The sequence below is a fragment of the Erithacus rubecula genome (genome assembly GCF_903797595.1).
Source record: "Erithacus rubecula genome assembly, contig: scaffold_188_arrow_ctg1, whole genome shotgun sequence".
Classification (NCBI taxonomy): Eukaryota; Metazoa; Chordata; class Aves; order Passeriformes; family Muscicapidae; genus Erithacus; species Erithacus rubecula.
In genome coordinates, this window is record NW_027636123.1 from 189317 (window position 1) to 204154 (window position 14838).

Below are 14838 nucleotides of genomic sequence, written 5' to 3' on the forward strand. Positions count from 1 at the left end.
TTAGCCAATTATGACAAAACACACAAACTGACATTACTGCATTCTAAAATGTCTTGTTGCCTTTGTTACTACCTTTATTTTTTCTGCATCTTAAAGTCTAAAGCTAAACCTATCTCAACTCTGCTTAATTCTAAGCTTTGGCTTAAAGGCCCTATGTTCTGAGAATTCCTTGAATTCTGATTACCAGCACCCAGGTTCCAGTTAGAGCAGAACACTGGTGGCACTGATGAGTGGTGAGAACAAACAATGGAAACGTGTCTCAGATGCTGAGCAAACCTGGAATTGTTTCAGGAATGCAAAGGGCCAAGGCCTGTGCCCCAGACCCTGGCAAGGCAGATCCTGTCCCTCCCTCAGTGCTCAGGGTTCTTCCCGGGGCACTGGGCTCTGGGCATGTGCAATGCCAAGGGCAGGACCATGGGGTGGCCCCTGCCAGGCTGCTGAGCAGGGACAAGGAGGCAATGAGGCCCCAGCACAGCAAGGCTCACTTGTCCCCTGCTGGCCTCAGGCCCAGGGCCAGCAGCCATGGCCCAAGTGCTGCAGCAGTTGGCTCTGGCAGGGCCTTTCAGCTGCTGCCCATCCCTGTGCCCTCTGCAGCCCAGGCTGTCCTACGGTGTCCATGCCCTGCACCTCCGTCCCTGCAGGCTGTCGTCATCCCCCGGCTGCCCCACCTCACTGCCCCTTCCTTTGCTGTCAGCTCTGCATCCTGCCTGCCTCTGCCTGGCCACACAAAGCCTTGGGCTGCTCCAGACTTCTTCTGGGGGACGTGTTGCACTACAGCCCTGCCCTGGGAGAGAAATTCCTGTCTCCTTGTGTTCAGACTGGGCCTCCCCACCTGCACTTGGCATTAATTTTTTCTTTCTCTGGCTCCTTTCTACTATGACCAACATCTCTGAACCACACTTCATTGTGACCCAGGGCTCTCCTCTGCTGTTCTCAGTCTACACCCACTGAGCACAGAGTTCCTTTTTCTCTTTATAGTGGTCATCTTCCCAAAGCATTATAATTCCACCTGGGGAGATCTCTTTGTCCTCTTCAAGGTGTTTTTAACTGAAAACATTCTGCTTGCAGTCTCAGAAAATCACCAGAGGCACAAGCCCAGCCTGCCCTGTTTGTCTTTGTTGGGAATGAAGAATCAGGGAAACCATATAAATATGAGTGGTTAGCAAAAGATTTTGAGAATATAGAAACCATAAGCGAGATTGAAATGAAAGCCATCTTTGAGATAACAAACCTTAGTTAGTAAATAACTAGAAGACAGTAGGATGGCCAGCTGAAAGTAATCCCCTCTTGATAGAACAATGCCTTCTGCTGGAGAGCAGGTCCAAAGGTCAGAGAAGACCCTGCTAGGGTCCAAAGAGAAGTTTTTAGGGTTTAAAGTATAACACATTATGGTAATGTAGTGATTCTTATAGGCTGTATGCATATGCTATAGGATTTGTATCTTGTATTAGATTGGTTAATGGAATATAGAATATTCAACATAGAAGAAGATTTACTGTATTGTAAATGGGAAAATTGCTCTCATATTTCTCTCTCTTACTTCTCCCACCACTCACTTGGTCTTACTATCTTACCCCCTCTATTCCTCCTGCTCTGAGCTGCAGGTGGCAGCTCACAGCAGGACTCTGCATACCTATGCCCTTTACAATAAACTGCAAACTTCAAGACCAGCTTATAGAGAGCGCCTGAGTTTGTCCTGACAACCGTCCCCTGACAAAGATTCCCACAGCTCCTTAATTTGACAGTGGTCCCTTGTTTCCATGAGGCCATACAGTGTCAGAATGCTTTCCTTGTTTCCACAGGACTGCACAAGGACTCAATGGTGCCTTGGTTCTGTGAGGCTGCAGAGAGTCACAATGGTCCCCATTATTCCATAAGGTCCTGAAGTGTCACAATGACCCCTTGGGTGCACGTGTGGCTCTGGTGCGTCACAATGGGCTCCCCTTTCTTCATGAGTCCTTGCAGTGTCACCCTGGTCTCCTTGGTACCACAGTATGGGGATATAAATATTACAAGAAATGGGGCAACTGAGAGACATTGTAAAAGATAGTTTATTGTCTTATGAAATCAATCCCATAGAAGGGTGAGACATTAATTCTATGTTAAAATGTCTTATGTTAGTTTTTAAGACAATCAAATACTTCTACAAATCTTGCTACTGTCTTTTTACACCAATCATTAATTGGAAGCAGGATTCCATCATTTTTCAACCAATCATATAACACTTTACAAACTTACACTGATACAAAACTTATAACTAACTTTGTAACAGGTTCTATTGTGAAACTTTAAAATCATTTGTTATCTTACTTTAAATCTTTGCTTATGTAATATATATTTCTGTTTGTTTGAAACATATTTTTACTTAAACTACAAACTTATATTCTTGTTTCATGTCTGTTTCACTTTAATGCTCTAATTGTACAAGCCTTCTCCAAGGTCTCAGGTCAAATATTATATCCATCTCTATCTCTGATCCTGTATGCACAAGGCCCTGAGAGCTCTCTGTGCCTGCATTTCCCACACCACAGTATCACAATGGACCCTTGGTTCCATGGGGACTCACAAAGGCAGAAGGGTCTCCTTGGTTCCACAAGGTCCTGCAGAGCCCCTTGATTCAATGAGGTCTCAAAGTGTCATCATGGCCTCCAGGATTCAATGAGGCCCCACAGTGTCACAATGGATCTTTGGTTCCATGGGGTCCTGCACTGTTACAGGAATCCTTAGTTCCATGGGCCCTGTAATGTCACAATGGACTCCTTGGTTCAATGGTGCCACACAGTGCCACAATCACCCCTTGCCCCGACAGGACCCCACAGTGTCAAAATGGTTCCTTGCTTCCATGAGGCCTTGTAGTGTCACAACAGACTCCTCTGCTACATGGGGCTATGAAGTGTCACAAAAGTCTCCATGATTCCATGAGACCCCACAGTGTCAAAATGGCCCCTTGGCTCCATCGGCCCCCGGAGTGTCACTATGGTTTCCTTGGTTTCCTTGGAAATGCCACAGTGGCCCTTTGATTTCACAAAGCCTCAAATTGTAAAAATGGCCTCCATGGTTTCATGAGGCCCTGTTATGTCACAATGGCTTTCTTGGTTCCATGGTGCCCTGTACTGTAACAAAGGTCTCCCTGTTTCCATAGTGTCACAATGGTCCCTTTGTCCCATGGATCCCCACATTGTCACTGTGGTCCCCTTTGTTTCATGAGGTCCTGACATGCTACAGTGGGCCCAATGGCTACAATGGTCTCCAGTGATACTCTCTACAAGTGTCTGAACAGAGGCTGTAGTCAGGTGAGGGTCAGTCTTTTCTTCCAGGCAACCACTGACAGAACAAGAGGACACAGTTTTAAGATGCTCCAGCAAAAATTTAGGTTTGATATCAGGAAAAAATTAGCCACGGAAAGAGTGATTGGGCATTGAAATCTTCTGTTCAGGGAGGTGGTGGAGTCAGTACCCTGGAGGCATTTAGAAAAAGACTGAATGTGATGCTCAGAGCCATGGTTTAATTGATGAGGAGATGTTAGGTCCTAGATTGGACTTGATGACCTCAAAAGTTTTTTCCTACCTCTTTAATTCTGTAATTCTTTTTCATAAAAGTCTCAGTTGTTCAATTAAGCCCTGCAATATCACAATGGACCTTTGGTTTCATGAGTCATCACAGAGTAACAATGGACCCTTGGCTCCATGAGGTTCCTCAGTGTCACAATGGCTCCTTGGATCCACAGTGCTACAATGGCCCCTTGGTCACAATGGAGTTCTAGTTCCATGAGCTTTCATACTCTCAGAAACACTTCTACAGTATCACCACGGACATGTTGTCCCATGAGGTTCTGTAGTATAAGATGGTCACCTTGGTTCTGTGAGTTTCCACAGTGTCACAATGGACTCCTTGGTTCTGTGAGGCCCTGCAATGTCACAATGCACCCATGGTTGCAGGAGGTTCCATAGAGTCACCTTGGATCTGCAGTATAACAATGGAATATTGATTCCATCAGACCCCACAGTGCTAAAATGGCCCCTTGGTTCCATTGAGCCTTAGTGTCACTACGGCTTCTCTGATTTCATACAGCCCTGAAATGCCACAACAGCACTTTTGTTTCACAAAGCCTCGAGTTTTACAAATGACCAAAGTTTCACGAGGCCTTGCTGTGTCACAATGCACCCTCAGATCCACAATGTCCCATAGTGTCACAATGGTCTCTTTGGTTTGCAGTGTAAGAATGATCCCTTAGTCCATTGGAGCTCACAGTGTTGCTCTTGTGCCCTTGGTTCCATGAGGTCCTGCTGTGTCACAAGGGTCCTTTGGTTCCATGTGGCCTCAAAATTTCATCAGGGTCTCCATGGTTCCATTTGGCTATGCTGTGTCACAATGGCCTCCTTGGTTACATGAAGCCCCACACTGTCACTGTTGTCCCCTTTATTCCATGAGACTCTGCCATGCTACAGTGGCCACAGTGGCTACAATGTTCTGCAGTGAGAATCTCTACAACTGCCTGAAAAAAGGCTGTGGTCAGGTGGGGATTGGTCTCCTCTCAGGCAGCAACTGACAGAACGAGAGAACAGTCTTAAGATGCCCTAGAAAAAGTTTAGGGGTTTTTTTGACATCAGGAAAAAATTCTTCACTGAAAGAGCAATTGGGCACTGGAATCTTCGGCCCAGAGAAGGGATGGGGTCACTATCCCTGTAGGCATTTAGAAAAAGATTGGACATGGCACTCAGAGCCGTGGTTAAATTGATGAGGTGATGTTAGGTCATAGGTTGAACTTGATGATCTCAAAAGTTTTTTCCAACATTGTCAATTCTGTGATCCTGTTTTATAATTGTCTCCATTGTTCCATGAGGCTCCACAGTGTTACAGTTGGCCCCGTGGTTCCATGAGACCCAGCATATAAGAGTGGTCCCTTTGTCTCGTGGAGTACCACGGTATCAGAATGCTCCACAAGTTCCCCCAGTATAACATTTGACCCTTTGTTGCACAAGATTCCTCGCTGTCACAGTGGTCTCCTTGGTTCTGCAGTGTCACAATGGCCCCATGGCTCCATGTGGACCCATGGTGTCACAAAGGCTCCTGTTGGCATGAGGCAGGGAAGTATCAAAATGGTCCCTTGTTTCCATGAGGTTCCATAGTGTCACAGTATTGTCCCTGGTTCCATGAGGATCTCCTGCATCAAAATGACCCCTTTGTTCTGTGAGGTTCCAAGGTGTCATAGTTGAATTCTTGGTTCTGTGAGGTCCCATTGTCACCAAATCTCCAAAATATCAGAATAAGACTCTTTGACACTAACTAGGTGTAAAGAGGACATCATTCATTCAGACCTGAGGTCCAACATGGGATAACTCCTAACCTTACATGGACAAGTGATTCTACAAGTGAGTTGATTATATTCAGTCATGATATGTGTATTAAAATTTACCCATTTCCATAAAATCCACACCAGGGTCCCAGGTTCAGTCTTTGCTTTTTCACAGCCTGGGCTGCAGAGGGCGCAGGGATGGGCAGCAGCTGAAAGGCCCTGCCAGAGCCAACTGCTGCAGCACTTGGGCCATGGCTGCTGGCCCTGGGTCTGAGGCCAGCAGGGGACAAGTGAGCCTTGCTGTGCTGGGGCCTCATTGCCTCCTTGTCCCTGCTCAGCAGCCTGGCAGGGGCTGCCCCATGGTCCTGCCCTTGGCATTGCACATCCCCAGAGCCCAGTGGCCAGGGAAGAGCCCTGAGCAATGAGGGAGGGACAGGATCTGTCTTGCTAGGGGTTAGGGCTCAGCCTTGGCCCTTTGCATTCCTGAAACACTTCCAGGTTTGCTCAGTGTCAGAGACACCCTTACTTTCCTTGTTCCTACCTGTCACCAGTGCCTCCATTGTTCTGCTCTAACTGGTACCTTGGGGAATTTTCCCAGTCCTGTCTCTCAGTGAGACCCATTAAAAGTTCAAGAAACATTCAAGTTGCAATTTAATTTTGAGTTCTTGAGAGGATTCTTGGAAAACATTCTCTCAGGGACTGAATGTAATTTAAAAAAGACCAAACTCCTGAGAGGGTCATCAAAGTCGTTGTGTTGTGTCTCCTGGCACAGAGGGATATAATGGCAAGCAGGAAAAGCTTCAAAAAGACATTTCTGCTGAGAAGCTGCTCCTCTCCCAGCCCAGCAGGGCTGAGGGCACTGCCTGCAGGCACTGAGGGGACAGAAGCCAGGCACAGACAGGCTAAAGGCAGTCAGGACTGAGAAGACATTGAGCTGAGACTTCACTTGGGGAAACATCTTCACAGCCCTGGACGTGGTGAGTCTGTGGGCGCAGGGCAATGTCCCCTGTGCTCCTGGAGGGATCTCCTAGAGCCAGCACAGCCCACAGCCTGGGGGATGTGTCAGGAGGATGCTCCCTGATACTCTGAGAAAGAGGAGGAGGAGGGTGTGCTGCAGGGCAGGGCTACCCTAGGCACTGTCAGAGGGACAGGGCAGAACAGCTCCTCCTGCCAGGGATGGCTGCAGGGGCTGAAGCTGGGACTGCAGCCAGGGCTGCCCAGGGCTGTCCTGCAGAGCAGCTCCTGCAGCCCTCAGGGCTCTTGGCCAGCCCAGGGCATGTGCCACCTGCCAGGGACAGCTCTCAGCCTGCCTGGAAACTCCCCATGAACTGTGGGGAGAAGTTGGAGGTGGAAGGAGTGACCTCCATCAGGACAGATTCCTCCTGCTGTGGAGATGGTGCTGCATGGCCAGGGCTGTTCTCAGCTTTCTCCTCAAGGCAACGGAAAGGGGCTGTCAGGTGTGTCTGTGCCACTGAGACTTCTGCACTGTCCCACTGGGCATCAGCAGATCTGCCTCAGACCTCCCTCACAAAGTGCCTCTTCACCCTCCTCTGCCTACAGACAGGAGCAGCACCTTGGCTTGCAGCATCTCAGTTTGTCTGAGCTGCCCTTAAGGCCCTGCTGGCAGGGAGATGCCCCTGTGCTGGGAGGGGTGTGGAGAGCAGAACTGAGCCTCCAGGGCTGGTCTGGGCACAGACCAGGGACAGGGACAAGCTTTGGATACAAAGGAAGATCTCCCAGTAGGCAGAACAGCAGGCAGAAGACAGCCAGACCAGCCCTGTCTACTCCTCCCTATGCTGCTGCATGAGAAAGAGTTGATGGTTTGGAGAACATTATTTTTAGTTAGAGTCTTCAAAAAGTCCATTTTATTTTTCAAACGTGTTTTGTTCAGCCACCTTGAAATAGAGGAAGGTGTAAGGAGCAAGGGACACCTGGGTGGGAGGTCCCAGCAGGTCTGACTGCACTGGGGCACAGGGAGCCTTGTTCTCCCTCTGGGCTCCTCAGGCTAACAGTGATGCTGAGGATAAGGCAGTGACTCAGCAGCACAAACCCAAAGTCAAAACTAAAAATATTTTGTGAAATTTTCCCACATGAAAAGAAGCAGTTTAGAGAGAATTAAAAATAAAATTACATACGATTAACTCCAAGAGATTAGTCCAGCTTCTCAATGTTTTCTTTCAACAGCCCACAATGCTCAGAGTGATGAAATGTCCAACAGCAGCCCATCAGCCACTTCCTCCTGCTGGCATTGGCAGACACGAAGCAGCTGCAGCTCCTGCACTTCTGCCTCTTCCTGGGCATCTCCCTGGCTGCCCTCCTGGCCAACAGCCTCATCATCAGCGCAGTAGCCTGCGGCCACCACCTGCACACCCCCATGTTCTTCTTCCTGCTCAACCTGGCCCTCACTGACCTGGGCTGCATCTGCACCACTGTGCCCAAAGCCATGCACAATTCCCTCTGGGACACCAGGAATATCTCCTACTCAGGATGTGCTCCTCAGGTTTTTTTCTTAATGTTCTTCCTTGGAACAGAGTATTTCCTCCTGACCATCATGTGCTATGACCGCTACGTGTCCATCTGCAAACCCCTGCACTACGGGACCCTCATGGGCAGCAGAGCTTGTGCCCACATGGCAGCTGCTGCCTGGGCCAGTGGCATTCTCTATTCACTGCTGCACACAGTCAATACATTTTCCCTGCCCCTATGCCAGGGCAATGCCCTGGGCCAGTTCTTCTGTGAAATCCCACACATCCTCAAGCTCTCCTGCTCAAAATCCTACCTCAGCGAACTTGGGCTTCTTGCTGTTGGTATCTGTTTATCATTTGGTTTCTTTGTATTCATTGTTTTCTCCTATGTGCAGATCTTCAGGGCCGTGCTGAGGATCCCCTCTGAGCAGGGACGGCACAAAGCCTTTTCCACCTGCCTCCCTCACCTGGCTGTGGTCTCCCTGTTCCTCAGCACTGTCACACTGGCCTACCTGAAGCCCCCCTCCATCTCCTCCCCATCCCTGGTTCTGGGTTTGTCAATTTTGTACTCAGTGGTGCCTCCAGCCCTGAACCCCCTCATCTACAGCCTGAGAAACCAGGAGCTCAAGGCTGCAGTGTGGACACAGATGACTGGATGTTTTCATGCACATTAAACTGCTGGCAATATTGAAAATTACTTGTAATAAAAGTCATATTTGATAGTTCTCATTGGTTAAATTTTAGAGATTTTTTTTGTTTGTTTTGTATTTCTTCTTTAATATTGTCCATAAAGAAAAGCCTTTGCTTGTGCCATCTCTCATATTATTTCTCTCCATCTTTGCTGTGGCTGCAGACTTTCTTAATGAGGGTCTATGTTCCTGGTTGGCTTTAGATGAATTAAGGATCTCCCAGCAAAGTTTCCTCCAGAGATGCCCCTTTTGTTCCCTTCTCTGGAGCTGCAGCATCAATGTCTATGTACAGAGCTGGGGCAGATCAGTGCTGGAAGAGCAGCTGTGCCCAGCAGCAGCAGCACTTGGTGTTGCCAGTGCTGCTCCCGTGCCACTGCCCTGCTGCCCTCCTGCCCCTCGTGTTGCTGCAGGGCCTGAGTGCTCTCAGGGCCAGGAACAGCCCTGGGGGTGGCAGCGCTGGGGCTGCAGCAGGGACAGGCCATGGGCACAGGGAAGCAGCTACTGGCAGGGACAGCTCCAGGTAGTAGAGTCCTGGGCAGGTAGTGTGGGGAAAGTGCCACCAAGCTTGGCTGGGATATTTGAAGTCTCTCCAAACTGAACTATTCCATGATTGCTTTTTTTACAGATGCCCAAGCCAAGACACAGCAAATGTCCAACAGCAGCTCCATCAGCCAGTTCCTCCTGCTGGCATTGGCAGACACGAGGCAGCTGCAGCTCCTGCACTTCTGCCTCTTCCTGGGAATCTCCCTGGCTGCTCTCCTGGCCAACGGCCTCATCATCAGCGCCGTAGCCTGCGGCCACCACCTGCACACCCCCATGTTCTTCTTCCTGCTCAACCTGGCCCTCACTGATCTGGGCTGCATCTGCACCACTGTGCCCAAAGCCATGCACAATTCCCTCTGGGACACCAGGAACATCTCCTATGCAGGATGTGCTGCTCAGCTCTTTTTCTTTCTGTTTTTCATTGGAGCAGAGTACTATCTCCTGACCATCATGTGCTATGACCGCTACGTGTCGATCTGCAAACCCCTGCACTACGGGACCCTCCTGGGCAGCAGAGCTTGTGCCCACATGGCAGCAGCTGCCTGGGCCAGTGCCTTTCTCAATGCTCTGCTTCACACAGTCAATACATTTTCCCTGCCCCTATGCCAGGGCAATGTCCTGGACCAATTCTTCTGTGAAATCCCACACATCCTCAAGCTCTCCTGCTCAAAATCCTACCTCAGCGAACTTGGGCTCCTTGCTGTTACTGCCTCTTTATCACTCATTTGTTTTGTGTTCATTGTTTTCTCCTATGTGCAGATCTTCAGGGTTGTGCTTAGGATCCCCTCTGAGCAGGGACGGCACAAAGCCTTTTCCACCTGCCTCCCTCATCTGGCTGTTGTCTCCCTGTTCCTTAGCACTATTATGTTTGCTAACCTGAAGGCCCCCTCCATCTCCTTCCACTCCATGGATCTGGCAGTGTCAGTTCTGTACTCAGTGGTTTCTCCAGCCCTGAATCCCCTCATCTACAGCCTGAGGAACCAGGATCTCAAGGCTGCAGTGTGGGGACTGATGACTGGATGGTTTCAGAAAAGTTAAACTGTTTGCCAATTTCTGTAAATCATTTGTAGTAAAAGTAATCTTTGGTATTTCTTGTTGACTTTTTTTTGTAGTTTTTTTGTTTGTTTTGTTTCCTTTTTTAATATTGTCTTCAGATAAAGGTCATTATTTCTCATCTTGTTTCTCTCCACCTTCCTTGTGGCCATAGACTGTGGCAATGAGGGCCTGCACTCTCACAGTGGCTTTAAACAAACTAAAGGATCCCTCGGCAAAGTTCTTTCCAGAGATGCCTCTTTTGTTCCTTTCTCTCAAGCTGCAGCAGCAATGTCTGTGTGCAGAGCTGGGCTTAGGTCAGTGTTGGCACAGCAGCTCTGCTCCTGCTGGCCCCACCATTCCTGATGCAGGTCAGGTACCATTGGCCTTCTTATCTACTTATCTAGTGCTGGCTCATGTCCAGCCTGCTGTCCATCAGTGCCCCCAGGTCCCTTTCTGCCTGGCTGCTGTCCAGCCACTCTGTCCCCTGCAGCACTACAGGGGTTGTTGTGACCAAAGTGCAGGACCCAGTACTTGGTCTTGTTAAACCTCACCTTGTTGGATTTGAGGCCTGGATCCAGCCTGTCCAGGTCCCTGTGCAGATCCCTCCTATCCATCAGCACATCCACACTCACACCCAGCTTGATTTAATCTGCAAATTTGTTGTTGGTGCACTCAAATCCTTCTCCAGATCATCAATAAAGATGCTAAACAGGACTGGGCCAAAGTGATCCCTGCAGGACACCACTGCCCACATGCTGAATGTGGCACCATTCCCCACCACCTTCTGGGCCCGCATCACCAAGCTATTTTTTAACCCAGGGAAGGGTGAACCACTCCAAGCCACAGGCTTCAGCTTTTCCAGGGAATATTGTGGGATGCAGTATCAACAGCTAAAGTTCTGGGAGACAACATCCACAGCCCTCCCTGCATCCACCCGGCCTTGGCAGGAATCTCTTAGTGAGCAGGAGCTGGGCAGGAGGCAGCCGAGTGCCCTGGCAGCAATGCAGGCCAGAAGCACCCTGGGCTGAGTGACCAGGACATTAAGGACGTGGATTATCCAGGTCACTGGGGCTTGGTTTGGATACCCCAGGGCAGGAAAAATGTCTGGCAGCTGGAGAAGGGTGAGGGAAGACTCTTCAAGGTGGGGCTGGAGCCCTTTGGCTGTGAGGAAAGGCTGAGGGATCTGGGCTTGTCCAGCCCGGAGCAGGGAAGGCTGAGGGGCTCCTCATGCCAGCCTGGCAGTGCCAGCCAGGAGCTGATGGAGAATACAAAGCAAGGCTCTGCACCAGGGGGCCTGGGGGGAGACAAAACACGGTGTAAGGGAAATGGAGATCAGAGAGGACATGAGCCCTTTGTTCCTGTTTGCTCAGACAAGTTCTGAGATGCTCCCCCTCCCTTGCCTTCGGGATGTTTCAATTCAGATGAAATCAAGCCTTGAACCAGACTTCCTTTCAAACCTCAGCTCCCTGATGATCCCAGGACGATGCTGATCCTGATTTTGGAATGGGTCAGAGCAGATGTTTACATCAGAGGACAAGTGTCCTCTGGGGCCGTAGAGGACCTGCAGCTCTTGAGGTGCACAAGCACATCTTATTAGCTGGGGCATTTGAGTACTTGAAGAAATGTCAAAGTTTTCCCACCAGGAGAGAATAGAAATTTACTGGAACTGTACTGATGGCAGGAAAGAAATACTGCTTTTGCCCTCTGTTGGAGTCAATGAGTTAGGGGTCTCTCTGAATTCTACAGAGAGAAATCAAAGTGTAGGGATTGAATGAGTCCTAGAGTGAGTTCTGATGTTTTTAGTGAGTAAAAGGTCTGGATTCCACAGCAGTAGCTTGTGTTCTATTGAAGGCTGCAAAAATGCTGATATCTTCAGTAGAGTCTCCAAGCCTACAGTTTTTGACAGGACTTAGATAGAGTTATAGTAAAACATTGCTTACATTTCTTAGATAGAACAAAATAGATTCTATGTGTAGTGTTATACGTAGCCTGGTGAGTTAAGAAACTAGAATTCTAATAGGTTAAAAGAGTAGTGGTCTGAGTTTGCATCTTAGCTTGTTGGAAAAATGCTATATAACAGTATGTATTGGGAGAGGTGTTGCTTTTAGCCATTCTGGCTTCCTGCCATTTGCTTATTGCTACTGCTTTTGCCCTTGCTTGCCATTGTTTTTGGTATTGCCTTTTGAGACTGATGTGCTTTGTAATAAGATGTGTTTTGTAATAAATAACCTTTTTAACTATTAGCTGCTTTGCTTATTTGGAAGATTACCTGACAAGTAAGAGCCTAAGAGCTCAGAGCAGGAGCCTATAGAACTCTGGGAGTTAGGTGTCTGTAGAGCACCTGGGGGTCAGAAAGAACCTCCACATCTGGAATCCACATGTTTGGCATCAGTATGTTCAGGGGTGCCACTGCCTCCACTGGCCTTTTGGATGGTATAGGAATGGGTTTAGATCACTGTTCCATCCCTGCCCCTTAGGCACCTCACAGCAACTGCAAATCTCCAGCCACATCCCCACAAAGCCATTCTGCAGGATGTCAAAACCTGCTTTTCTCAAGCCCCTCATTCCTTCTGCTGCTTCCTTTCCCTCTTTCAGTTCCCCAGCAGCCTTTCAGCCCAGAAGCTGCTGAGCTCTTGGGATGCTCGGTGCTCTCCAGCTCCCACACCTCCATCATCTCAGGCTCACTGGCATCCAGGAAATTCAGCAGAGCTCCCTGCCCTGCTGCTCTCTGGAAGGTCTCTGCCAGCCCAGGTTTCTCCAAGGGCCCCCATGCCATGGCCAGAAAGGGGAGTGGAGGCACTGGGGGCAGATGCACACCCTTGCTTAGTATCCCACCATTTATGGCACAGCTAAAGGGCCAAATCAGGTGCTACTATACTTTGTGACTTTTTCCTAATTACTTAAGATTAGACAAAGTATTAGCATGGATCGGAAAGGATACAAAGGAGGCTCTTTCAGGTCTCAGGTTTATTCCATGGTGGTTTTGTGGCAGGAAAGAGGGAGATTCTCTCTGGGAAAGGGGGATTCAGGAGAGGGGAATGGGAGTAGCCTTGGCTGGCAGCCAATGGGGTGAGGACATGGGGGGCTAAGTTCAGAATACTGGAACTCTAAGTGAGCTACAAAGTCACAGGGGAAGGTCACAGGACAGGAAGGAGGACAGGGAACCGGGGACCAGCCGGAAGAGATGGACAGAGGTATGCTGACTCATTCCATTTACCTCAGTTATCAAATTACAACAATCAGGACTTGTTCAAACTCCAGTGAAAGGATCAGATCCTGCCAGGGATACACTGGGCCCTTTCTCATCAAGGCTGACATCAAGTACTCACGTCTTTGATTGGACATTCTCTTCACCAAAGCTGTTGTTCACCTGCCTCCTCCTGCACCCCACTGCAAACCCAAAACAACTGCAGGTGCTGGCCCTGCTGCAAAGTCAATCATGTGGCTGGGCTCTGGGCTGCTCTCCCCATGGCCACCTCCCATCCCTTCCCTCTGGACAAAGCCATGCCAGGGCACACAGCTGCCCAGAAGCTGATGAAGTCTAGAAATAGCATCAGAGACAACTGTGCAGAAGGCCATGGCTGTACCACTGAGAAATTGAGACAACCTGCAACTGACTTTGCAGCACTGCCTGTTCCAGGAAACACCTTTTTCCTTTCCAAGCAGACAGAGTTGACAGAACACACCACCAAGACATAGACATGGTTCACATATACCCGTAGGTTACTGAATGTAGGAGGACTGCTTAGCCAGATTGGACAACTTGAGCTGCTCAGACTTCTTCTTGGGCTTTTCTCAGCAATAAGGCAGAGCAGGAGCCATGACAGAGCCCAGAAACCATTGAAGGACCTCTCCTGCAATTGGTACATGCTGAGGATGTGAAGTCTGCACTACACCCCCATTGCAAAGCCAGCCTGAAGTGCTGTGTCCAGCTGAGCTCTTCCTTGGCTCAGTTACTTCCCTGGGCTCACACCACAGGATAAGCTCTCAGACCTCTTTCTTATTGATGCTTAAAATTTTAGTTTTCACATTTCCCAGATTCTGTGATGACTTGGTGTGGGACTCCGAACTTCATATTATTGAGTGTCAATAGGTTCTCTCCACAGTGGATTTTTACACAAAATTACTATTTCAGTTTGAGAATCAAGGACAACTGATATCCAAAAAGCATAAACAATGGAAAAGTGAAGGGAATGGGCCAGGATTATGGAACTTTGTGACCTGAAGCTGTAACTGGACAATTAACCCCAATATATTGATGGACCAATGCTTACAAACGTGTAAAAACTTGTGAGCAGGATCCATCTTGGATCCATCCTGGGTGTACCCCTGGCCAGGCTCTTCTACTGCCCAAGGTGTATCCTTTAAGGCCTCTTAACAAATACCTAGTTTATTCTTACAACTCTGATTAGTGTCTGTTCCAGATCAGCCTCTCTAGGAATCACTATAGTGCATAAAGTGACAATCTATCATACAGGATTTAGCTTAGTCTCCTTACCTCATGCCCTTTTCCCTCTGAACTCAGCTCCTGGTTGTTTCTACTGATATCTTTGTAGTCAATGCTATTTTCCCTCTCTCTTCCTCTCCACTGCACATGGGGCTTGGCTGCCTGGAAGGAGAGCTCTTCTGGATAGGAGGCAATGGCTTGGAGGGAAGGAGCATAAAGGGAGGTGACCTGGAAAGATTCTTGGCAGCACTGTTGGGAGATAAACCTGCAAAGTGGAGATACAAATGGTAACAGAGGCTGCAATGCCAACCTAAAGCATCTGAAGCTCCATATTCCATGGGACACATTTCCTGGAAACTTCTA

At 48.8% G+C, this 14838-nt stretch overlaps 1 protein-coding gene across 1 annotated transcript; it reads left to right on the forward strand.

Moving 5' to 3' along the window:
* Positions 1 to 9098: 9098 nt before the first annotated feature.
* Positions 9099 to 10031, forward strand: LOC306815693 (olfactory receptor 14J1-like; the record flags this gene model as incomplete). Its single annotated transcript, XM_079332255.1, has 1 exon — positions 9099 to 10031. The coding sequence occupies one exon, from the start codon at positions 9099 to 9101 to the stop codon at positions 10029 to 10031; it is 933 nt and encodes a 310-aa protein (XP_079188381.1).
* Positions 10032 to 14838: the final 4807 nt, after the last annotated feature.